The sequence below is a fragment of the Ricinus communis genome, chromosome 7 (assembly GCF_019578655.1).
Source record: "Ricinus communis isolate WT05 ecotype wild-type chromosome 7, ASM1957865v1, whole genome shotgun sequence".
Classification (NCBI taxonomy): Eukaryota; Viridiplantae; Streptophyta; class Magnoliopsida; order Malpighiales; family Euphorbiaceae; genus Ricinus; species Ricinus communis.
Window position 1 is genome coordinate 526,149 of NC_063262.1, and position 22,700 is coordinate 548,848.

The following is a 22,700-nucleotide window of genomic DNA, read 5'->3' on the forward strand; positions in this document are numbered from 1 at the left end:
GCAAGAGACCTAAAGCTTCGGTTTAGTTAATGGTTGAGTTGAGAGGAAGTTCCTTTAGTAGAGGTGTCTGTAACTGTAACCGTTTACAGTAGAATTGCAAGTACAGGTACTAATTAAGTTTTGATGGTTATAAATGAAAGGAGAGCCCCTGATTAGAAGGCCTTTTAGTGCAGAAAAGTTGGCCTAGAAAGATTTTACATCCCTGCTTATGAACTATGGTTATGGTTTCAGTGGGAATTAATTGTAGAGGAGAGGCAGTTCTCTTCTATAACTGTCCACTTCTAATTAATTCCAATTAAAACATTGACTACTATTACTATACCATAAATGTTTCAACTACACATTTCACAATCATATAATTGTCCCATCTAACACCATTAGAAAGCAAGTGTCCTCTGCCTCTGCCCCCTAGTGAAAAAAATAAAAGAAAAACTAGTGAATAGAAATGGGGGAATGATTAGGTGGTTAATCATAGGGGTGCATGTGCAGAAATTTCACTAATTCTAGCAACATCTTGGACTTGACTGAAATCCACCTTCAATCTCATCTTAGGATACCTGGTTTAGAAAAAGGGTAAAGAATAGCCAAGTAGAATTAGGGTATAATAATTATGATAAACATAGGCACTAATTGATGCTTCCATAATCCTAATATTAATACGATTAATGCACTCAATACCTATATTATCTTTACTATATAATATTGGGTGGAGGATTTGCTTGACGGCTAATCTTGATTTCTTTCCTTTTTCTTAATCTTGTCTTATGCCTTAATCATATGATTTATGCTTTAGACTGGAATAATTATGATTTAAGCCGATTACTAATTGTAGTCCGCTTGTCTATGTCTATGCAAAGGTGAGAATAAAGAAATGCCAATCGCAGCATTCTTGCAATAATAACCCTAGCAACATGACAAATTTCTCTTCTGTTTGTTGGTTATCAAGAATTTAACTTTTTGACTTCATTTACTGGTAGCTATTAGCTTGCAAAACTCAAACTGCCTGGCTATTTTGTTTCCATGTCCCCTCAAGTTTGAACCATAATTGTTGGATAACTTTCATGTATCATCTAATCAAGAAGATCCTGCAATTTTCTTCTTTCATACAGTTCGAATAGTAGGTATTACAGGTAAGAGACGCCGCCACTGGGTTTCTCCCTCTCACATGAATAACAACCATTCTTAGAGTGGCAGGCTGGTGAAATTCATAAGAATCTACTTGGTTACCCTGTCTACACTCCAATGTTTAAAATGTGAAAATGAATTTCAGTGTCTTGTACATAAACCAATCACTTCTCAATTTTGTACATTGGGTTGGACTAACCTTCCTAGAATACACCCATAGAAGATCTGCACGCACATATACTCCGAATTATGATTATGCTCTCCACTCCAATTTTCAGAGCTCTGTGCTGATTGTATGTATCAGCCTAAAATTCAGTGTCAAAGCAAGCTAACATGACCTTTGAAACCATGGACCTTGCAAAGGGGATGTAGCTCAAACTATACCTGTAAATCATGAAAAGTAAATGTTACACGGATCACAACCAGACATACTATCGAGGATTAATTCTTCGTAAAAAACCTAGCCATTTCACTTCAATATGAGTGAGATCACGCGTGTAAATCTAAAATTTATCAATGGCTGAAAAGATCACATATGAGGTGAATCTACTAAAACGAACTGTTTAAAAGTACAGCATATAAAAAGTATCATGTAATAATGTACAACCAAGTGAGCGTTCTTTCCTTTCCATGATTTAATAGACCAATAGACTAACTTTAAGAAAGAAACTTAACAATTTTGAAAACCTCTTGTTCAGGGGAAAACATGATACTCAACAGACACAAATTGTGTACATCACTAGACTTCAGATTCAACATGCAAATAAAATAATAAGAGGGTCTGTCAATAGAACCACAGTGCACTTTGGTTTGCTAGTAGATGCTGAGCTGTGATCATGCTCTACAAAAAGACATGAGTACTTGTTACATACCAAACCAGTGCGCCAAATTCTAGAACAATTGCTAAAAGCGTCAAAAGCTTGTTATGAACCTGTTCATCAGATGCAATGAGATATCAATATTTCATAAATGAGTCGATTATTATTTTGGCTGACACAAATTACTTATAATTAGAACATAAGAAAAAGAAAAGGGTAACTCACGTATAGCGCACAGAATAAGGCAATTATTATACTTGCGAGAAATAGGGCTGTTGCATATATGCGAACAGGATCAAGCATCATAGTCACTTGACGCTTGGGGCCTATAAGAAATGCTGTGCTGTCATAGAAAAGATTCCAACTTAATTTCAGATATAAAAATAATAGACATGAGACTTTCATGAAAACAATTAAATAGTTCACTAGTTGTTGACTGCCTTATGATCAATGGTAATGGAGGTTAAATGGAAAACTCACAGAAAAAAGCAAACAGGAAAAAGAAAACAAACAAACCAACCCTTCCTTTGTGTTATTCATTTATTTATATGCAGGTGAAGATACTCCAGCTAAAAATGAGAAAAACCATATACTACCTTAGTGCAATTTGTGCAAGAAACAATTGACCATATTGAAAACTTTAAAGATTCAATTTGCAGAATACAAACCTTCCAAGAGAAAGCAAATTGCCAAATGTGAATGTAATCCCAAACTTAACTGGATTGAAAAACACCAGCATTGACTGTGACATGAGATGTGGAAGAGAAGGCATATTAGCTCAGCAATATGTTGAAATTAACAAAAAATAGCCCCTTAATCTCTCTGTGATACAAGCAAGAATAAAGAATTAAAACTTCCAAACTTTGAAGTAGTCAAAGACATGAGACAATTGTCAATGTGGCATTGAGAAACATGATATTCTAAAAGTATTTCACTTTCAGCAATATTCCCACTTTAAAATATCTAAGATTAATGCATTGAGGATAGTTAAACCATTTCTACCAACTAAGAAGTTAAACTTAGTGATAGAATTCAGGCTCTACGCAAAATTTAATGTGTGTTCAGAAAATATTAAAATATGGCAGAGTAGATTCAACAAAAAACGAGTATATGAGGCCTAACAATCTTTGATAGTCTCTATGGTAACATTACTGATCAGTAAAGGACTTGCAGCATACATAAGCTTAAAACCAGGGCCTCAGTCTTTGGATAACAATTGAATCTTTTTGAATTACAGGATGGGCTTGCAAACAGAGCTTGAAGGTGGGAATATTTTACTGTAACAACTAAAAAACCTTTGACACGAAGACGAAATTATGATATCATTATGTGGAAAGGGAGATCTAGTTCTTGGCTATAATTGACGGATACAAACAAGTTATGAGACAAATAATACTTTCCCAAAGAAGCAGCAACCATTGCAAATTTTGCCAAAAGTGGTATAGTTTTATGATTACTCTCAATAGAATGGTCCAAGCGTTGGTAAGTTGGTGTACATTCTCACTAGTAATTACATCTGATGAGAACATAGTTACATAAGAAAGAAAGTTATGTAGTGAATGATAATCTCCAATCTTCATAATTTATTTATTTAAGAAAGCACAAGCATAAAACTTGTACTCCTATATATATCGAAGTAGTTTTGAAGTACGTCATTGAGTTCAATCTCTTCTCTAAGTTTATCTCGGTTTGTCGTTTGTAAAAACATACAGGTACTTGAGTGTATGCAGCATCTAATGGAAATAGTCCAAAATCATTGTGAAGGATAAAAAATAATAGAGAACTAAGTAATGGAGTAGTATAATAGTAATTGTTGAACCTAAATAAGTTGTTCTCAGCAAAGGAAAACAAGTTTGCCAGTGAAATGCAAAGCAAGCACAGATCTTTAAGTTGAAAAACTAAAGCACTAGCTGACAGTATTGGGATAATGCAAAAGAAAAGGTACAACTGACTTACCAAAAGAGTACAAGCCAAGCCAGAAAAGAAGCATATTGCGAAACCGTAGAGCCTCTGGTTATTTGTGAAAGAGATTTTTTTTTGGAAAAAAAAAAAAAAGTGTTAGCTTTGTAATATTAAAACTAATTTTTCATTAATTAGTAACTATTAATCGAGAAATTGAAGAAAAATAGGAAACCTGTTTGGTGGAGAGGGTACAGTTGCGATTGAAATCGTCGAGGAAAGAGGCAGACTCTTCAGCTGCGGCTGGCTCTTCGTCTTCAACTTCCAGCCCGACAAGCATCTTCATCTTCTCCATTGCCTCCTTCATTTTCTCCATTTCTCCTAATTCAGTTGATGTTGCTCTATTATTCTCAATCTTATTATTTAATTATTGGATCTGCTGTTTGCTTCTCTAAGCGAGTAATTTAGAAATAGAGAGTTAATAGCTTCATTTGTAAGAGATTTATGATTTCTCACCAACTGCCCAATCCCAATGGCCTCACTCACCCTCGCATCGCACAACAACAATACCAAAAATCAAAGCTGCTGGTAGTCCCAATGGTCCTTTCTTTCCTGTGTTATCAGTAATTAAATTTTGACACCGTGAATTCAATAAATCGCAGCTTTGATCAAATGAGGTTTTCCTTGATTCGATTTACATAAGGGTTTACATGCATCATTTTCCATTATTGAATTGGAAATGAGCTTAATAACAGAATAGTTTATCAAGTGAAAAACGTATTTGATACCATAAAAATCTTGGCTTTCCACCCTGAATTTTTCACATTTGACCTCTAACACCCCTCAACTTCTATTTTAACCAATAGCATAGGAGTATCGGAGGTCAAATGTAAAGGTAAATGTCAGCAAGAGTTCGATGCTCAGCTTTACTACTAGACCTAAATACAGCAGTTTACTTTGTAATTCTTCAAGAGATGAAAGAATAAAAAAATAAAAACCAATAACCAATGTTGATCCGTTTAATAAATTAAAATTTTAAAATATATGTTTAAATAAAAAATTAATCTATGTTTATTTGTATCACTTGCGGGTTAGACATATCAATTTGTTCAATTCTAGTTTTAATTACTCGTTTAAGATCTAAACATGTTTATCATAAACTCCAAACTAATTATATTTTATATCTTATCGTTTAATCGAGCCGTGTCAAGAATTGTCAGTCCTACATGAAATAGAGCACCCTTGACATATTAAATAATACCTGCAAAATGAATAGTGCGAGAAGTGGAGATGAATCGATTGACTATTGCACTACATAAGAGATACCGAGTCAAGTGACAAGACCGCCAAATATTGTCGATAAAGAGTGTCATTATTGATAAGAGTACTATCAATAGCAGAAAAATGAAGATTGGGCTCAATTGAAGTAGTAGCAAGTTTCTCATACAATTCAGCACCAGAAATAAGGGTGTGGCATATTTGGCTCGAAATAGATAATATCTAAGACAAAGAAAATAACCAAAATGTCTCATACTTTTTCATATCAAACTTGCTACAAGTCATTGCCGGTTATGATCGACATAAAGAAATAACAGAATGCGTCCCTTTTTATTTTTGTTTATTCCTCTGTGTAAAAGAACATAGCTATATTATGTTATTTCAGTCCACTGAAACATCAATCAATTCCATAATGTACCTTGAAAATATTTCAGTTTTCATTTAGCGGTTGCTACTTGGCATAACCCACAATGTAAACTAGCTAGCTAAATGACAATTATATATATATATATATAGAGGGGTACTGTGTATATAGATAACCCCATCATCCAACACTACTGGGATTTAATTAATTTTGCGGCAAGATTCTCGTACTTCTCCTTTTGATCCTTCCTTAACATCGAGCAACCCCATTTTCAGCATTGCCTGTTGGAAATCAAGGAAGAACATGGCTTGATTAAAGGCGTAGGCATTCACTATGCCTCTTGTCCTTGGACTGTTGTACAGTGTCTGGTCCGAGAAAAGAACTCCTGACTTCCTTTGCAATGTATTAAAATAAAAATTGTCGAAAGTGTTTCTTGTCATGTCAAAGGGTTGATCTGCGTTGTCCCCTCCGCTACATGTTCTGGACAATGTATTTGCAAAGTCTGAATCCATTGTTGGATCAGCACTAGTCAGTCTGTTCTTGAATGATGCGCACCTTGCCACTCCTAGCGTGTGTGCTCCTGCACGACCAAATGCGTGATTGGATGATTAAGTCATAAATTATACTGTGAGACATACGTAACATATCATTGAGATTTGGTAGGTAGACATGTATATCTATATATAATCAGCATCGATGATTAATCAGCACCAATGATTACTGTTTGTTGGGCGGGCTGAGTAAAGTAGAAGTAAAAAACTGCCAGTTGTAATACACTAGGGATTTGGGAAATGATTAAAGGATAATTAACTCACCAGACAAGGCAACCATTTCTTGAGCAGTGAAACCATGCTGCCCAAATTGCCTAATAAGCTCACTGGCATTGGAGGTGGGAAATGGCAAGTTGATTGTATCTTCTATCTTAGACCTCCTTCCATCCTTTCTTCCTTTCGGTATCTCATAAAATGGACCCCCTGCCTGCATGCAATTCACACAATTAATTATATATTATCCACTACAGATTACTCGGTTGGTGCTCTAATTAATAGCATAAAACTAAGTGGAAGTGTGACATTACATACCCAGAACACTGCATCTCTAGCAGCTATTGCAAGAATGTCAGTACATGAGACGACGCCTGGGCATTGTTCTTCAAGTTGCTCTTTTGCATCATCAATGACTTCATAGCCTCGTAAGCTTAGATTTGCTGGAGAATCCTTTTCTGCTGTGTTATCTTTTGTTGAATCAATGAGGACAGAACCATCACATCCCTTTTAATTTTCACATGCACAAATAATCAGAAACTATTTCGAGTTTACCAACTACACGTAATTAACATGAAGCAGAAGCAGTAAGTATGTGTGAAAGAGAGAGAGAGAGAGAGAAGGTATATATGTACTTGTATAAAGCAGTCATGGAAGTGCATTCTAACAAGGGCAGCAGCTAGAGTAGGATCGTCTTGCAGAGCTCTTGTAACTGTGTTCTTAACTATTTGATCAGCAAAGGGGCAGCTCATAAGATAGTAGTTCATGCTCAGCCCATCCACTGCCCCAAATCTAAAACCACTCAATATCATCTCCATGAAGAAAAAAACACCAAGAATATAATTAGCCATTGCCATTAATTTTCGATGGAATTTATAGATAGAAGCACACACACCAATTCAAGATTGGGGAAGAAGATTGGAAAATGATGAGTTTGAAGGAGTAGAAATTTGGTGGATTGAAGAGTGAAGAGAGAAGGGGTGAGACGCTAGTATATATAAATATACGCATAAATGTGAATGGACATGTGTACATGAAAAGAAAGGTTGTCCAAAACATAAATAATTGGATCATAAAATGAAAAGTTGGAGGTAGTGGGAGTGTCATTTCTTCCACCTAATATAATGGTCAAATACGATAATAGTTTAAGTAAGCATAATTGCATGTTGATTGCATGTACTAATGGTGACACGTACCAAATTTCTCACCATTACTAATATACATTCCTTAATAAGTCGAGAAACTACAAGAATAGAATAATTATGGCCGCCACAAGAATAAATTAATTTACTTCCTGTGCATGATCACTTGTATTGTAGCTCTTAGTTAAAGAAGTCTTGGCTATACCATATTAAACTAGTAGTAATATATATATATATTCAACAGAAACCCAACAAAGAAAAGACATATATCCAAACTAGGTGTATATATATATATATATATGGTCCAGCAGCAGGTAACCAAAACATTGGTGGGTGGTACTGGTTAGTGTGCATGCAGCTGGTTTCCATTATATATGTCTGGAGGCGCGTTCGTAGCACTGGAAAAGGAAAAAGAAAGGACAGCAAATATAATATAAATGGAGAATGTCACGCGCAAACCAATTATTTTACTTGAATTGCCAATCAAGTATCCTCCACTTCCACATCATCCTCAAGATCAGATCGCTAATTAGAAGTTGGGTCGGCTAGCTGTTCTTGGTGCTCCATCTCCATGGACCATGCAATGCTCCCTCCCTCTGCAATATTGGTTTCACTTTCACTTTTTGTGAAGGCAATTTCTTAATATGCCACACGAAATAGGAGAGTGATAAAAAAGTTATGTTTTGGGGAGGGGAGTGCTTTGACACCTCTTGTTGTTTTTGTTGTTTATGGTTGTGGGATTGGCTATTTTTCATTAATTTGTATGTATTTCTCTCTGTTTTCCCTCCTAATTTGGGAACTCAACCAAAGCTGACACCTAGCTATCTAGTTCAACCGCACGACTCCAAATATTCTGCGCTTGCTTCTGATAGAAAGATTCTTAAAAGTGTATTATATAACTGTTTACTATAATTAAGTTGATTATCTATCTCATGGGGAAGCTGTATATAAATTAATTAATTTGCTCTGCGAAGCAAACTCCCCGATTTGCTAAGGCATATATATATATATGATCCAAATGTGATTCATGCAGATTGTATAGCAAACATGAAATCTAACTAGCATCTGCAAATCAATTACATCTGAAATAAAAGACACAAAGGGTTCATCACATACAGTGTAGGGAACAAAATCAATAATCGGTAGCCTAGGAAACATGGCACTGCGGCAATGACTGAGCTCAATTCTCAGACATAAATAGTAGTTCATGTTATCCACCATCAACGTGTGAAGTGCGGCTATATATATATATAATTATAGCATAGTAGTGTGTTTCAAGTTTTAATTGGTTACGTACTGGTTGATGGTCATGGATGTATATGTTGTCATTCTTTACATCAAATGATGAACAAAAGCGAAAAATGCTCAACAAACTGATATTCAAACGTATTCAATGTAGAAAAAGAAAGAAGGTGCGCAATTCTGTTTCTAACTTTTCCTTTCTTTCTTTTTTTATAGTCTATCTTGAAACAAGAAAGATACATCTCCATTTATAAACAAGCTCTTCTATATTATTGCATTCTTTTCATAAATTGTTGTAAGATTAAAGATCGATGGAGTTGAAGATTATTGCTGTCATGTTGGGATTACTGCAAATTATAACGAGCATTCATAATAATAATAATATTCACTGCTGTGGGAGTGGTGGAGTAGTGATGGGATCACAAATTCCAGCCATGTTTGTGTTTGGAGACTCCTTACTAGATGATGGTAATAACAACTATCTAATTAATGCTTTAGCAAAATCTGACTATTTCCCTTATGGAATCGACTATGGTGGCCCAACTGGCAGATTTTCCAATGGAAAAATCATCATCGACTTTCTAGGTATATATATAGTGGAGTCTTACATTGATATTTCTATATAGCAAAATCTAAATTTTGTTTTCTTGTATTTGAAATTATTTGCAGGTGATCTGATAGGGCTACCTCCTCTTCCACCCTTTGCAGCAACAGCAACAGGAATTACAAGCATTCTTAATGGAGTCAATTATGCTTCAGCTGCTGCAGGGATTCTTGATGACACTGGAAAAAATCTAGTATGACAATCAACTAATTTCATTTAATTCTTTCTCTACTTACAGCTTAATTTCTTCAATTAATTGAAAAGGATAGATTTAGCAATTAAAATTTTGGATGCATGCAGGGAGATCGATATACCTTAAGGCAGCAAGTGCAAAATTTTAAAACTAGTGTAACCCAATTAAAGGCTCAAATGGATGACAATAAACTGAGCGAGTATTTGGGAAAGTCCTTGGCTCTCATCAACATAGGAAGCAATGACTACCTCAATAATTATCTCATGCCTTCTCTCTACTCTACCAGTTTCACTTACAACCCTCGAGATTATGCTCACCTTCTCATTGCAAGCTACACAGATCAAATATTGGTACAAAAATAACCTGTACTCTTCTGCAGAAAAAAAAAAGAATGAAGAATGCTATTAATTAATTTAGTGTTCTGCTGCAGGTGCTGCATAGTTTAGGAGTAAAGAAGTTCTTTTTGACAGCAGTGGGTCCACTAGGATGCATCCCAAATCAATTAGCCACAGGTCTAGCTCCTCCAGGGAACTGTATATCCTTTGTTAATGATTGGGTTGAAATTTTCAATATGCAGCTCAAGTCTCTCGTGGATCAACTGAATCACAACCATTCCGACTCCATTTTTGTTTATGGCAACACTTATGCAGCGTTCAATGATGTACTCGACAACCCTTCTTCTTACGGTAATGACTGTTTGATTCATAAGTGATGTGTCTATGGTGCAGTAAGTGAGAAACATGATATTAAGCATATAAAAAAATGTTGCAGGATTTGAAGTGACTGATAGAGGGTGCTGTGGTATTGGAAGGAATGAAGGTCTAATAACTTGCCTTCCCTTTGCAATCCCATGCTTTAACAGAGATAAATACGTCTTCTGGGATGCTTATCACCCAACCCAAGCTTTCAACCGAATCATGGCCCAGAGAGCTTATTCAGGGCCCCCATCCGATTGTTATCCCATTAACATTAAACAAATGGCTCTAATTTAGCCTCTCTTTTTCCCCTTAATTTCTTGAACATCTTACAATTTGCATATATATATATATTATTATTAGGGTATCCATTTTCAGTAGCAAATAAAGGATTGAAACATATAATTAGTAATTTCTACCGGAGGAGTAAGTAATTTTAGACATTTAACTTTTTCTGAAAAAGGCTTACATCCCCTTTCTGACAGTCAGCACATTTGTCACTTAAACTAGCAATCTAAAAGCTACGGACACATAATTCTGTATTAAAATCAAACACATAAAAGAACCCTAAGCATCAACACTAGTCTCCAAGGCAGGGCCTGTTTTAGATTCTGAGACTGGTAACTAGCTGATCACAGGTCTACTTCAAAATTTCATCACTGTGTATCTCACTCAATGATTGGAGGGATATTCTCCGATTGTCCACAGAACTACAATTAAACCGAAGCAGGTATGGATGAAGTAAATTTACTTTCATTCATGGAAGTAAATGAAAAGCAAACAAATAGATATCAATGTTGCTAAAAGCATACCTAGAAAGAAGCAACAAATCAAAAAGAATGCACGTACCAGGTTACTGAAAATAAAATATTCCATATTCTATATTCTGAAAGTTTATATTAACAGAAAATCTAATGAATTGTTAGGTTTCTGCACATATTTGGGGCTGAGGGAATGGCGTGAAGTCATGGCTGAGTAGGGATCAACTTTTATATTGGGTTGGGTATTTGAGGGAGAGGGAGGGGAAGCAGACTCGTTTGCTTTCATATTTTTGAAAAAAGGCATTCATTAATATGAAAAGATAAAGGTATGTATCAAAGCCACATAATAATCCACTTAATTTGTTCATTTTATATGGAATCATCATCAATTAATTCAAGATAAAATTGCCGCCAACTAGTTTTGACTTTTAACCATTATTATGAATTCATTGTATATAGAGCTGGAGCTGCTGCGCTTTGAAGTTAAATTAAAATAGAGCTTAAGCTTCGACTTTGTTGCTTCTTCCTCTTCTTTATTACCTACTTTTTAGGAAGAAGCTATTATCATTTAATTGTCTTAACTTTTAAATGCTCAAAATACATAATCTTCAGAGCTTAATTAGGTTTTTAAATTTGAAGTATATACGGCTGCATAATGAAGTTGTTGCATGTGATGTCTATAGGAAAAGGAAAATATGTATGGGATGGCAATAATTAACAGTGAAGTGGTGGGGACTGAGGAGTATATAATACACGTCCTTATCATATAACCCTCTCTTTATCCTCAACTTTTCTTTAATTCCTCTCTCTTCCTCCTTTGCCTGGTGATATCCCTGACCTAGCTCTCTTTCCGCTTAACTCATCGCCCACTTTGAATTGTCAACCACTCTGAAACATCATTTCTTTTTTCTATTACGAGGAAGATAACTTAATCTGAGCGATCAGAAGGTCTTAAACTAAGATGAGTTTAATAAGTAATAACATGGGAAGCGGCCCATTTGGAGACACTACTTACACTAAGGTGTTTGTTGGAGGATTAGCCTGGGAAACCCACAAGGAGACTCTCAAGAATTACTTTCAACAGTTTGGAGAGATCTTGGAAGCTGTAGTTATCTTCGACAAGAATACTGGAAGATCCAAAGGATATGGATTCGTAAGTTATTCTTTTCTCTTTTGCCATCATATCTTCTGCTCACCTGCCTATATATATATATATATATATATATACCTTAATAAGATCTCTGATGATTGAAATATAAACGCACGCACCTACATATATGATCAGACCAAAAGAACTCGTTTCTTATTGTTATCCATCCATATATTTATGAGAAAGAAGAGGTCTGTCCGATACTTTAGGTAACATTTAAAGAAGCAGAAGCAGCAAGAAGAGCTTGTGTGGATTCTTCGCCTGTGATAGATGGGAGGAGGGCTAACTGCAATCTTGCTTCTTTGGGTGTTCAAAGATCTAAACCTTCAACCCCACAACATGGTACTCCCTTTTTCCTTTATTCTCTCTTTGCTTTCTTTCTTTTCTTAATTATCTTTTTCTTCTTTTTAGAACGTTTTCTATTCCATTTTCTTTTTCCTTAATTTTGATTATTGTGCTTTAATATTAACTCTTTTCTTTTTCAGCATAAACATTCTAAACAGAAGATGATAAATACTTGTTAACATATCTATGTCTACATCTACAAATGAAGTTAATTTAATTAATTAACATGTGTATTTCTCTACGAACAAGCAAGTATATTAATATATGATGATCAACAGATCCTATTAATTCTATATCGAGTGATTTCATAAGCGGAACTTAATCTTCACTGTCAATAACGAAGAAACTATTCTCAGCAATAAATTAAGTATAAATTAATGCTGCTGTGTTGTATATTTATTTGCTGAAGCCGGAATCCAAATTATGATTTCAAACAGCAGTCAGGAATTTAACAGTAAAAGAACTTTCTTTATAATGTCAGAATGTAGTAAATGAGAAATGAGGTGTTGGACTGAAATTAGCTTATATTTCATGTGGAGTTTTGATTTATGTTTCGTAAATTTGTTTTGGTGAAATTAAAATAGGAGGCAGCAGGAACTTTAGAGTAATGAAATCTTATCAGACAGGGTATCAACAAGGTGGGGTTGGAACAGCTTTTCCTTCGACCCCAACTCAGCTTCCACATTATGCCATCCAACAAGGAATCCCCTGTGCTCTTTATGGGTATGATTCTTCTTCTTCTTCTTCTTCTTCTTCTTCTTCTCATGTGCATTGCCAGTTCATTTCATCATCTGCCCCCCAAAAAAAATAAAAAGAAAAGCTTATTGTCTTTCTCTACAAAATACTGATATGATATACGTATGCATGGAATGATCATTATTCATGTGAATACACCTGCTGCAGCAATGATTACTAGCTGCAACTTTGACCATTTGTCACGTGCAAGCAGCTTGATGATCACGTGAAAGGGTCACATGCTGCAGTGGTCATTCACATGCCTCGTGCACTCACTGCTGCCATTGACTGTTATACGTTAATTATTTTTTTCTTTCTTTCTTTCTTTCTTTGTGCTCAGTTGCTAATGATCATAGCTCTTTTATTTCCTGAATCCAGGTACTCCCCAAGCTACACTTGTCCCACGGTTTGTTCCCATTACTTTCTACTCTTCTTGAACATAAAATAAATCATGAATACAAATAATATTCTTAACTTAATTAATTAGTTAAAAGAACAATCATCAACCACCAAATTTAGTTAATTAATTATATATTCGTATAGGCTTACTACAGTGCATGTGGAGGAACAAGCAGCCATTATGTTGTATATGGGACAGTAGGAAACGGCACAGTTTCAAACTCAAATTTCTATCCCTACATGCAATATTTGGATTTCCAATATCCGCAACACCACTTTCAATATCCGATTATTGCTTCATCTGGCGTCCACCCGCACCCCTACACTCCCGCGATCCCGCATTCTCAACCTGCAGGTCTCTATATTAATTCTTGTTACTGTTTTAGTATTTGTAAACATAGTTATATATTAAATTCTTCTGACTACTTGTACTAATTAAATTTATCCACATTCGATGCGTTTTTAATATTATTGCAGGTGCAAGTGCGAGCACAGCTCTTGCTGCTCCAACAGTTGCTGCCTTGGCACCCCATTACCCTTCTCAGACCAACTCCCTTCGCCCCATCAGCAGCATTTGAATATCTCTTCTTACACATAACCATAACCATCATCATCATCATTACTATCTCTTGGTTCGGACGTATGCTTAATAACTAGTTGCTAATTAGGATTAAGGACTTGCATTCTCTCCCACCAAATTGTTCTCATCGATATCAACCAAAGCCTAAAATTTAATTAGCTTAGATTAGGTAGAGAGTATAGCAGCAAGTTCACAGAATGAACTATTAACTCACATTCAAGATCATCCTTCTTCTATAAGTCGGGAAGTAGGGTGACATACACTGGGCATGGAAAATGTCCACCAGTACTGTTTTTGATTCATTGCTTTGCAAAATATACCCATATAATTCTCTTCATCAATATCTTCTCCTCTTCCCTTTCCGGAATAAAGGGAAGACATTATTCTTTCCTAACTTTTGCATTTAGGTTAGTTGTAGAAGTATTCATATTGTGGCAAAACCAGTGGGGGGTTTATAGCCCAATTTTGACACATGCATGCAAGAGCTATTGTTTTTTTTTCCAAACCCTACAGCTCTTGCTTTTATTTCCTACTTGTAGTGAGTTTTATATATTTCTCGTATACAGTAATTCCTTTTTCTTCCCTCATCGTACTAACTAAAACTCGGACAACTCGAGGAGATATTTTGATCCTTGGGTTTATCCACATCTAGCCATAGGGTTATGGCTAAATTTCATTTTTCATTGCTGTTGCCTCTCTCTCATGGATATCTTTAATGATCGGAGAGACATGATTTCATGGTTCTGAAGTTTGGTTTGTCAACTCTGTCTCTCTCTCTCTCACCCATTCTCAAGTTTGGTTTGTAATAAGTGGCTATTTGCTGCCATTTAATATTATACTATTTCATTTTCTCTTGACATAAAATTATTGTATTGCAGATTTCATGTATGCGAATGCTTTTTCCCTTGTTACTTGATTTTAACCATTGCAGGGTAATAATAGAACATGTATGCAAATGCTTTTCCCTTGCTTACTTGATTTTAATCATTGCAGGGTCTAATAGAAATGATTTAATGTCGAGCATATGGCGGACCATCTTTAATTATTTCAAGTAACAAAATAGTAATTTCGATAAAGCATGATAATCTAGAACATGAAACCGTTTGATAATATGAAACTCCCTTGACGAAACAGGATTCTCAACCATGTTAATACATAGGACAAGCCAGTGTCTGTACACCTAGATAGTTGGTTATGGTTGTGCTAATCAGTAGTAAAATCTTTATTATTCACCAATGGAAACTTTTCTTCTCACTGCAACTCTGGAAATTAAATTGACATTAGTGACCTAAGACACATAAATTCACATTTCAACACTTTGTTGTAATTTAGTTGCAAGTTGCGATCTCAAGCCGGTTAATTCCCTACAAAGCTGATCGGCATCTTGGGGCTCCAGCCTGCAGCAGTGCTGCTTTTCGTATTGCAAACAGTAGGTGGACTGACATACTTGGATGAATTGAAGTAGCAAGTACTTCCCAACACTCAACATGCAGGAAGGATGAGCAGCTCAAGCAGTCAGGTATTCACTAGAGTTTGGTTCCTCCTAAAATTACAGCCAACTTCATCATCGACTCCTTTCAGATCCTCGCCATTTTCATGGTGTGGAGAAAAAGTTTCAGGTCAAAGACAGAATAAGATGATAAAACCACCTATTTCGCTTGCCTGGCTTGGCAATCACATATCATTTCAATATATTTGCTGATGTACACGTTCTTCAAGAAATTACAATCGACAGGACGACTAATTAACAGTGGCATAATAGAATAGGTTGAGATTAATGTTCAACATAAATCATACGTGATTTAGAATAGTGAAAAAGACCGTAGAAATCATTTGAATTATCAAATTGTGCTTTTTCACGTAAGGCATAAATTTGCCTACTTTGGTATCATTCAGTAGACTGGTTTTCTTTTGCTTTAGGCAAATAATAGAATATATTTGTGTCAATTAAAACGTCTAAAAGAGGACATGATTGTTCTAAACTTGTACCTGATATCTTAGATGAAACCAATCATTTTGAGGACATATGCCCATGGCCTCACCTGAATTCAAACTGTTACAGTCAAATGGTTAGGCAACAAAAATAATTCCTTTCAAGGCAAATCTTGCAGCAAATATGAGGATATAGCAAAGTACAATTCAGTACCTCCAAAGAAGCGCCGTTAAAAACCAATAAACGAACCAGCTAACTGGCCTCATGAAATCTCCCAAAGGTGCTTCTCGATCACACTTTTGAAGGATAATATATATATATGTATATGAAAATGAGATTGATCATCTCTTCAATATCCTTTGATGCAAAAATGCGTCAGCCAAAGAAGACAGGGAATATATCCATTTCAAAATAAAAAGGATTACAGGAATTCAAAACATCATCTATTTTATATTTAAATGAATCCAAGAACAGACCAAGAGATAGCCCAGCCTTCCAATAGTTAAACATGGTGATAAGGCTCCTCATATTGTTGAACAAGGGGAAAGAAGCCCTGTACATGAGCGCTCCAATCCCCTCCACCACTGCCACAGCCAAGGCGGCAGAAAGAATATCCCAATCACCTGTTTGACCAATAACAGTGGCAAAGGCAGTGGCACAATAGAACCCCACCAAGAAAAATAATAATTTGATTGGAAGATTCTTCCTTATCTCTTGAATTCTTGCTACTATCTTGGTTTGCAAAGCTTGTATGGCCCTAAGTAATCGTGTTCCACCTCTAGTGCGACCTGAGGAAGAAGGATCCAATCCACTGCTATCTGCGCTGCTCCTAATTTGCCAGGTTATCCTCCTGCGTGATTAAAAAGAGACGTATGTTAGAAGTATAGCTTTGATTATATTTGCACTGCCTTAATTCGTTCAGTTAAATCAGAATTGATGACAAGTATTCTGTGCTAAAAAATAAAACTAATCAAAATAAACTTTTAAATTCGCTTCATTAAGCATATCCTATAGTTTGCAGGGAATAATGAGTTTATCAAACATGCTAGATATCAGGATAATCCATTGGTCATTGGCTTTTATGTGTCTCAATGCGCAGATGCACTAATATGTGACAGGAATTTAAAGATAGATCAGGAAGTCAAGTTCCAATCAATAGGTTTACATAGAAAATTTAAGAGATTTTACACAAAAAGAAAGCAACTGAGTCCAAAGTTTGCATTTGACATTTATTCCCCTGCAGCGTGCTCCAAGCTCATTCATTCTAATCTGTGTTTCTCGATGAACACATGAAACCCTAGACAAGTGATCCAAGTAGCATAAACAACCACAGGCATTGAGATTGCATAGAGTTGCTATGATCACTAACCTGAAATTGTTGTCCCAAAATGGTTCAGCTACATAGACGTGAGAAGATTGAGAATAGAGTTTGTGGGCGAAGGCACAAACAGGCTTATGAGAGCACGATGTTAAGCTTACAACTAGAGTGTGAGATCTAAGAGACTCTCTAGATGGAAGCTTAGCAGTTGTTGGATGGTTAGAGTATGTCATTACTGTTGCCATTAGCTGTCGACGTAGAAAGTAGAAAGCTGCAAGTTAGAGAATCAAGATTCTATGCAACAAAAAGTAATAAAAAGAGGACAAAAAGTTCCATGTCATTGCCAAAAACACCCTGAATTTTGCATCCATCAACTCTCGTATCCTTACCATTGCAATTAATATGTAGAATTTAAGCTTTTGTGCTACAGCATATGTAGAGTAGAATATGGCTTGTGGGTAGAGAATAGATGGAATTTGTAGAAACATATGCAACAATCTAGTATTCTAAGGCCTGAAAGATAATCAAGTAAAATTGTAACCAAATGACCTCAGTAATAGACTGAGGTTGATATGGGATTGAGAAGTGAAGATGAAAAGATCCGAAGTGTGATGCAAAACATGCCCTTGTAATATAAATCCACACAGTATGTACATAATCTTCAAAAACAAATAAACAAACATCAATCCCGAAACATAGTCTAATTGAAGTTCTTAAAATAGCAGTCTCATTTTGGAGTGAACTAACGAGATTATACATAAGATAAAAAGATGTCCGAGGTGAGATAAGACTTACCAGAAAGGATACCACAAAATCAACCTCCTCAGATTGCATCCACCAATATATACATTACTACTCCAGAACCTGATAAAGACTCTGTTTGTGAGAGAATAAAGGAAATAAGACAGACACTTTAGTTACCGGAAACTTAAGGCAAGCTAATTAAAGGTTTTTAAGCTGAGGTTTCCCTCACCTGACCGGAGATTGCCCTTCATGAGGATGAGAGCCCCCGCCACTCGACTGCTGTTTTCTTTCTTCTCTCCTTTAACAAAAACTCACCATCTATTTCTTTTGTCCTCTTTCTTCTCTTTTTCTATTTTTTCGATAATTACAATTCGAAGTTCTCTAAAAAGAATTATACATGGAATTATATATTTATTATTTTAAATTTATTTTAATTTTGTAAACAAGATGGACTAAAGAAATTCAAAATCAGCTTATCTGATTTTCTTTTAGTTTTTGTTTTCAAATTAAACATTAATAAAAGAAAAATGGATACAAAAGAAGAAAGGAATTGAGTAAGAAAAGCAGAATTAATAAAATTTGGAGTCCGGAATTATTCGAGACTACAAGAATAGTTATAAAAAAAAAAGAGCGTATTGGGGTCTACGCATTTCCTCTTGACTTTCACTTTTAACACTCACACTCAGCGACCAGTAGCGCGTGAACTGCCCTTCCTCCGGCGGATTTCATCCGTCGCTGCTTCCAGGTACAGCCTTTCATTTCCTCCGGCGATCGCTCCGTTTCTCTTTTTAGTTTCGTGCTTTTCTTTTATGTGCATTCACTTTCTTGTTTCTTGTTTCTCTTTTTTCACTTTCTTGGTTCTTGCTCTAGCTAACTCTCTTTAGCCTTGGTCTTTAAGAGAGATATATTGGTAACTGCAGGGATTTGTTTTCTAGGTTTTGGTATTTTTATGTTTTTTCTCTTCCTTTTCTTTTTTTCTCCTTCTCATTTTTTTTCCTAATGCTGTCTGCAATTTGGCGATTCTTTGTTTGTGATCACTTCTAAGTGAATGTATTAGTTTTGGGCTTTTTTCGGTCGGGTTTTTGTTTCTTCTCTCGTACCATTAGATCTGCTTGTTTTATTGTGCATGTGGCTTTTGGGTTTTTATTTTCACTTTCTTAACTCTTATGACCTTCTTATTGTGTTTGGCCACTGAGAAACGGAAAGGGAACGTTGTTAAGTGGAGATGATGTTCAGAAAACTATAATGAAGAAAGACGCAGAGCTTAAAGAAACGTGCTTTTTTTTTTTTTTTTCTTTTAACATTTTTTTCCTTTTTATTTGATATGCCTTTCTCAGTATACTTGTTCTCCTAACTGTTCCCAATATCAACATGTTTCTTTCTTGTCAAAAGTTTTCTGCATTAGCTCCAGGGCAGAAGAATTTCCATGCTTGCCAAATCATGAGGTTCTATAAAGAACTTCGTTCTAAAACTTTTCATGATTGTTAGCCTTTTTTAATCCAACATGTTTATCACCTCTTGTGCATTTTCTATGCATTTCCAGTGTTCTCCCTTACACGCCAAATCCCAATCTAGTTTCTGAACCATTTTATTTTTTATTTATCTTTTATGAATTTATATTACTCTCTATTTCTTATCAATATATATATATATATATAAAGTCTTCATTGTACATATATATGTATATGAAGATTTCTTTTTGCTCTTTTCTTTTTTCAGTTTCATCAATCATTTATTCTGGCAGTCTGACCAGTCTTTGATTGAAAATAATGGTGCAGCATAATTTGATTACAAAGATGAGTTCAAGATGGGATGGAAAACCTTCAAATGCTGTTAGTGGTAACAACTCGTCATCCAAGGGGAAAAATTCTTCTCACGTCTCTAGCCCTAAGTTAGAGCAGTTGAGTCAAAGTGTGGCCGACATTAATTTGGATGCTACAGAAGATGATGGACAATGGGAGGTCATTGCCAGGAAGACTAAGAACAGAGCTGGAAGCAGTGCTGCAAAACCATGGGGTTCCCAGAATTCCAATACTAAAGCATGGGAACATCAAGATACAGTACAGAAACTAGGCATGAGGAGCAATGGTGGATCTGGGAGGATGTCAGGTAATACTAGGCCCACTCAGGCAACTGGCAGAGGAAATACCAGACCTCAATCATCCAATTGGGGCATGGAGAACAACTATGTGGCTCCACAGCCTACAATTCCCCCACCTCTGGAGCATGGATGGAATTGGCAATCAAGATTTGGTGCTGCTGCGCCAAAGGGTTCAGTAGATGATCAGAGGAAAGATGAAGATTTTGTGGACCAGGAAAATGATGCTGATGAGGAAGAAGATGAAGCCATCGATGATACAGATGATGAGGTTTTGAGTGAGGATTTTGATTCAGATGCTAGTCAAAAGAGTCATGAGACTCGCAAGAAGAGTAGATGGTTCAAGAAATTTTTTGATAGTTTAGACAGTTTGACTGCTGAGGAGATCAATGAACCAGCAAGGCAGTGGCACTGTCCAGCATGCCAAGGTGGTCCTGGTGCCATTGATTGGTATAGAGGCTTGCAGCCCCTTATGACACATGCAAAAACTAAAGGATCAAACAGGGTGAGGCTCCATCGTGAGCTAGCAGAACTTTTGGATGAGGAGTTGCATAGAAGGGGAACTTCTGTTATTCCAGCAGGGGAAGTATTTGGTAAATGGAAAGGATTAAAAGAAGAGGAGAGTGACCGTGAAATAGTTTGGCCTCCGATGGTTATCATCATGAATACAAGACTTGAACAAGATGAAAATGATAAGGTACTCTGTTTCCTTTTGACTCATTCTGCAATTCAACATTTGATCATAACTTTGTTCGTAAGAAATTTAGTTTTTATGGTTACTGTTCTCTTTTTCAAGTGTTACTGGTAGCTAACTTTTTAGTCTATTGAATTGGATTTTAGTGGACTGGGATGGGCAATCAAGAGCTTCTTGACTATTTCAATGGTTATGCTGCTACCAAGGCTAGACATTCATATGGTCCACAGGGACATAGGGGGATGAGTCTTCTGGTATTTGAGAGCTCTCCAAGGGGTTATTTAGAAGCTGAGCGTCTGCATAAGCATTTTGTAGATCAAGGAACAGATAGAAATGCTTGGGATCGTCGGCGGGTCTTATTCTATCCTGGTGGGAAGCGCCAACTCTATGGTTACATGGCTGTGAAGGAAGACTTAGAAATCTTCAATCAGCATTCACAAGGTTCTCTCTCTATATATATTTATGTGTGTCTGTGCATGCGTATTTTGGCTTATTGGCAACCCCCTCCCTGCATTGTCTTATCTTTTGCAACCACCAGAAGGATCACCAGGTTGAGTTGTTCATTATATAATCAATAGTCTGGCTTGACTTCTTGTTATCCTGGATTAGGGAGGTCAAAGCTGAAATATGAGATGCGGTCTTACTTTGAAGTGGTAGTGAATGAAATCAATCGGATGAGTGAGGATAACCAGCAACTTACATGGTTGAAGAGCAAGGTTGTGAAGGAACAAAGGCGGACTAAAACTCTTGAAGAATCTCTTGAAATAGTGTCTGACAAGCTGCGGAAGACAACAGAGGAAAATCGCATTGTAAGACAGAGAACCCAAATGCACCATGAACAGAGTCAGGAAGAGGTAAGACTGCATTCTTAAGCAGAAACCAGTTATGCATTTCAACTACCTTTGGCTAGACATTATTGTTGTGTGCATGCCATGTAATGATAGGAAGGGCTTGCTGTGAATATTCGTTTAAAGCGGCTAGCTTGAATGAAAATAATGATTTTCTTTTCTGCCTCTCCCTGTAAAATATCTTCCAACTAACTTAAATGAATTTTGAAGTTGGATTGCCAAGAGCAATTTTTCAAGGAGCAGCTCAAGGTTGTTCACGAAGCAAGGGATGCTAAGGAGGAGGATTTTGAGAAGCTACAACAGAAGGAACGTGAGAAAGCAAAGCAGCTAGGTGCAGATCCATCTAATGCAGAAGAATATAAACGCAGGTATGCCATTGTTCGTACATTTAGTGTAAAAACTAGGTTTAAGATAACTTGATGGCTGGTGTTTCATGGTAATTTACTTGTGGTTTTTTTTTTGTTTTGTTTTTTGTTTTGGTGGCTTTAGGGTGGAAAAAATGGAGAAGTTCATACAATTTCAAGACAGAGAAATTGAAGACTATGTAGTTGAGAGGGATGGGCTTATTAAAGCACACGAGGACAGAGTGGCTGCAATGAAGAAGAGGCACTGGGAAGAAGAATTTGAGTTGGAGAAACAGTTTAATGCTGAGCTGGCATCCCTGATGGAGAAGCACACCCCTCAGCCAACTAAGTAAACTTTGATATTCCATGAGAGGAGGCATGGGATATTCATATTAAATAGAAGAGCAGCAGAAACTTTAAATTACAGGTTCCTACAAAATCAAGACATGGTTGATAATTTTCTCTTACTAAATTACAAGGAGGAGCATCATAATAGGAAAAATATAGCCAAATCTGTAAGACTTTTTACTTTGATTTGCTGTAACGAGTAGTTCTAATATGGCGCAATTTTTATAGTCCTGGATTGGATTACTTTACTCTCTGTCTCTGTTATGATATCTGAGCTCC

At 36.1% G+C, this 22,700-nt stretch overlaps 6 protein-coding genes across 11 annotated transcripts; 3 read left to right on the forward strand and 3 right to left on the reverse strand.

Annotated features, from left to right (window-relative positions):
* Positions 1-1,083: 1,083 nt before the first annotated feature.
* On the reverse strand, positions 1,084-4,669 carry LOC8285001 (vesicle transport protein SFT2B). Its single transcript, XM_002517971.4, has 6 exons — positions 4,078-4,669; positions 3,900-3,953; positions 2,612-2,685; positions 2,169-2,286; positions 1,998-2,056; positions 1,084-1,509 (listed from the first exon to the last, which is right to left on the reverse strand). The coding sequence occupies exons 1-6, from the start codon at positions 4,216-4,218 to the stop codon at positions 1,431-1,433; spliced, it is 525 nt and encodes a 174-aa protein (XP_002518017.1). The 5' UTR covers positions 4,219-4,669; the 3' UTR covers positions 1,084-1,430.
* Positions 4,670-5,357: 688 nt separating this feature from the next.
* LOC8285000 (peroxidase 47) lies at positions 5,358-7,250 on the reverse strand. The gene is made up of 4 exons (XM_002517970.4): positions 6,884-7,250; positions 6,567-6,755; positions 6,300-6,462; positions 5,358-6,064 (listed from the first exon to the last, which is right to left on the reverse strand). Exons 1-4 carry the CDS (start codon positions 7,103-7,105, stop codon positions 5,685-5,687), a joined length of 954 nt encoding a protein of 317 aa, XP_002518016.2. The 5' UTR covers positions 7,106-7,250; the 3' UTR covers positions 5,358-5,684.
* Positions 7,251-7,710: 460 nt separating this feature from the next.
* Positions 7,711-10,536, forward strand: LOC8284999 (GDSL esterase/lipase At5g08460). 2 transcript variants are annotated; one of them, XM_025157140.2, is made up of 5 exons: positions 7,711-9,100; positions 9,302-9,429; positions 9,537-9,779; positions 9,860-10,115; positions 10,201-10,536. In XM_025157140.2, exons 1-5 carry the CDS (start codon positions 8,944-8,946, stop codon positions 10,419-10,421), a joined length of 1,005 nt encoding a protein of 334 aa, XP_025012908.1. In that variant the 5' UTR covers positions 7,711-8,943; the 3' UTR covers positions 10,422-10,536. The 2 variants fall into 2 exon arrangements, with proteins under 2 accessions (XP_025012908.1, XP_025012907.1); XM_025157139.2 differs by having other exon boundaries at positions 7,715-9,217.
* Positions 10,537-10,670: 134 nt separating this feature from the next.
* On the forward strand, positions 10,671-15,016 carry LOC8284998 (probable RNA-binding protein ARP1). 2 transcript variants are annotated; one of them, XM_002517968.4, is made up of 6 exons: positions 10,671-12,038; positions 12,245-12,377; positions 12,965-13,103; positions 13,494-13,521; positions 13,659-13,869; positions 13,992-15,016. In XM_002517968.4, the coding sequence occupies exons 1-6, from the start codon at positions 11,847-11,849 to the stop codon at positions 14,090-14,092; spliced, it is 804 nt and encodes a 267-aa protein (XP_002518014.1). In that variant the 5' UTR covers positions 10,671-11,846; the 3' UTR covers positions 14,093-15,016. The 2 variants fall into 2 exon arrangements, with proteins under 2 accessions (XP_002518014.1, XP_015573928.1); XM_015718442.3 differs by having other exon boundaries at positions 13,007-13,103.
* Positions 15,017-16,345: 1,329 nt separating this feature from the next.
* On the reverse strand, positions 16,346-18,552 carry LOC8284997 (ycf20-like protein). Of its 4 annotated transcripts, none has more exons than XM_015718444.3 (4): positions 18,319-18,552; positions 18,141-18,209; positions 17,397-17,593; positions 16,346-16,877 (listed from the first exon to the last, which is right to left on the reverse strand). In XM_015718444.3, the coding sequence occupies exons 2-4, from the start codon at positions 18,177-18,179 to the stop codon at positions 16,403-16,405; spliced, it is 711 nt and encodes a 236-aa protein (XP_015573930.1). In that variant the 5' UTR covers positions 18,180-18,209; positions 18,319-18,552; the 3' UTR covers positions 16,346-16,402. The 4 variants fall into 4 exon arrangements, with proteins under 4 accessions (XP_015573930.1, XP_048233099.1, XP_015573929.1 ...); XM_048377142.1 differs by having other exon boundaries at positions 17,397-17,616; XM_015718443.3 differs by having other exon boundaries at positions 18,141-18,221.
* Positions 18,553-18,684: 132 nt separating this feature from the next.
* On the forward strand, positions 18,685-22,669 carry LOC8284996 (protein SUPPRESSOR OF GENE SILENCING 3). Its single transcript, XM_002517966.4, has 6 exons — positions 18,685-18,834; positions 19,868-20,884; positions 21,028-21,322; positions 21,491-21,735; positions 21,940-22,097; positions 22,219-22,669. The coding sequence occupies exons 2-6, from the start codon at positions 19,886-19,888 to the stop codon at positions 22,424-22,426; spliced, it is 1,905 nt and encodes a 634-aa protein (XP_002518012.1). The 5' UTR covers positions 18,685-18,834; positions 19,868-19,885; the 3' UTR covers positions 22,427-22,669.
* The last annotated feature ends 31 nt before the right edge of the window (positions 22,670-22,700 follow it).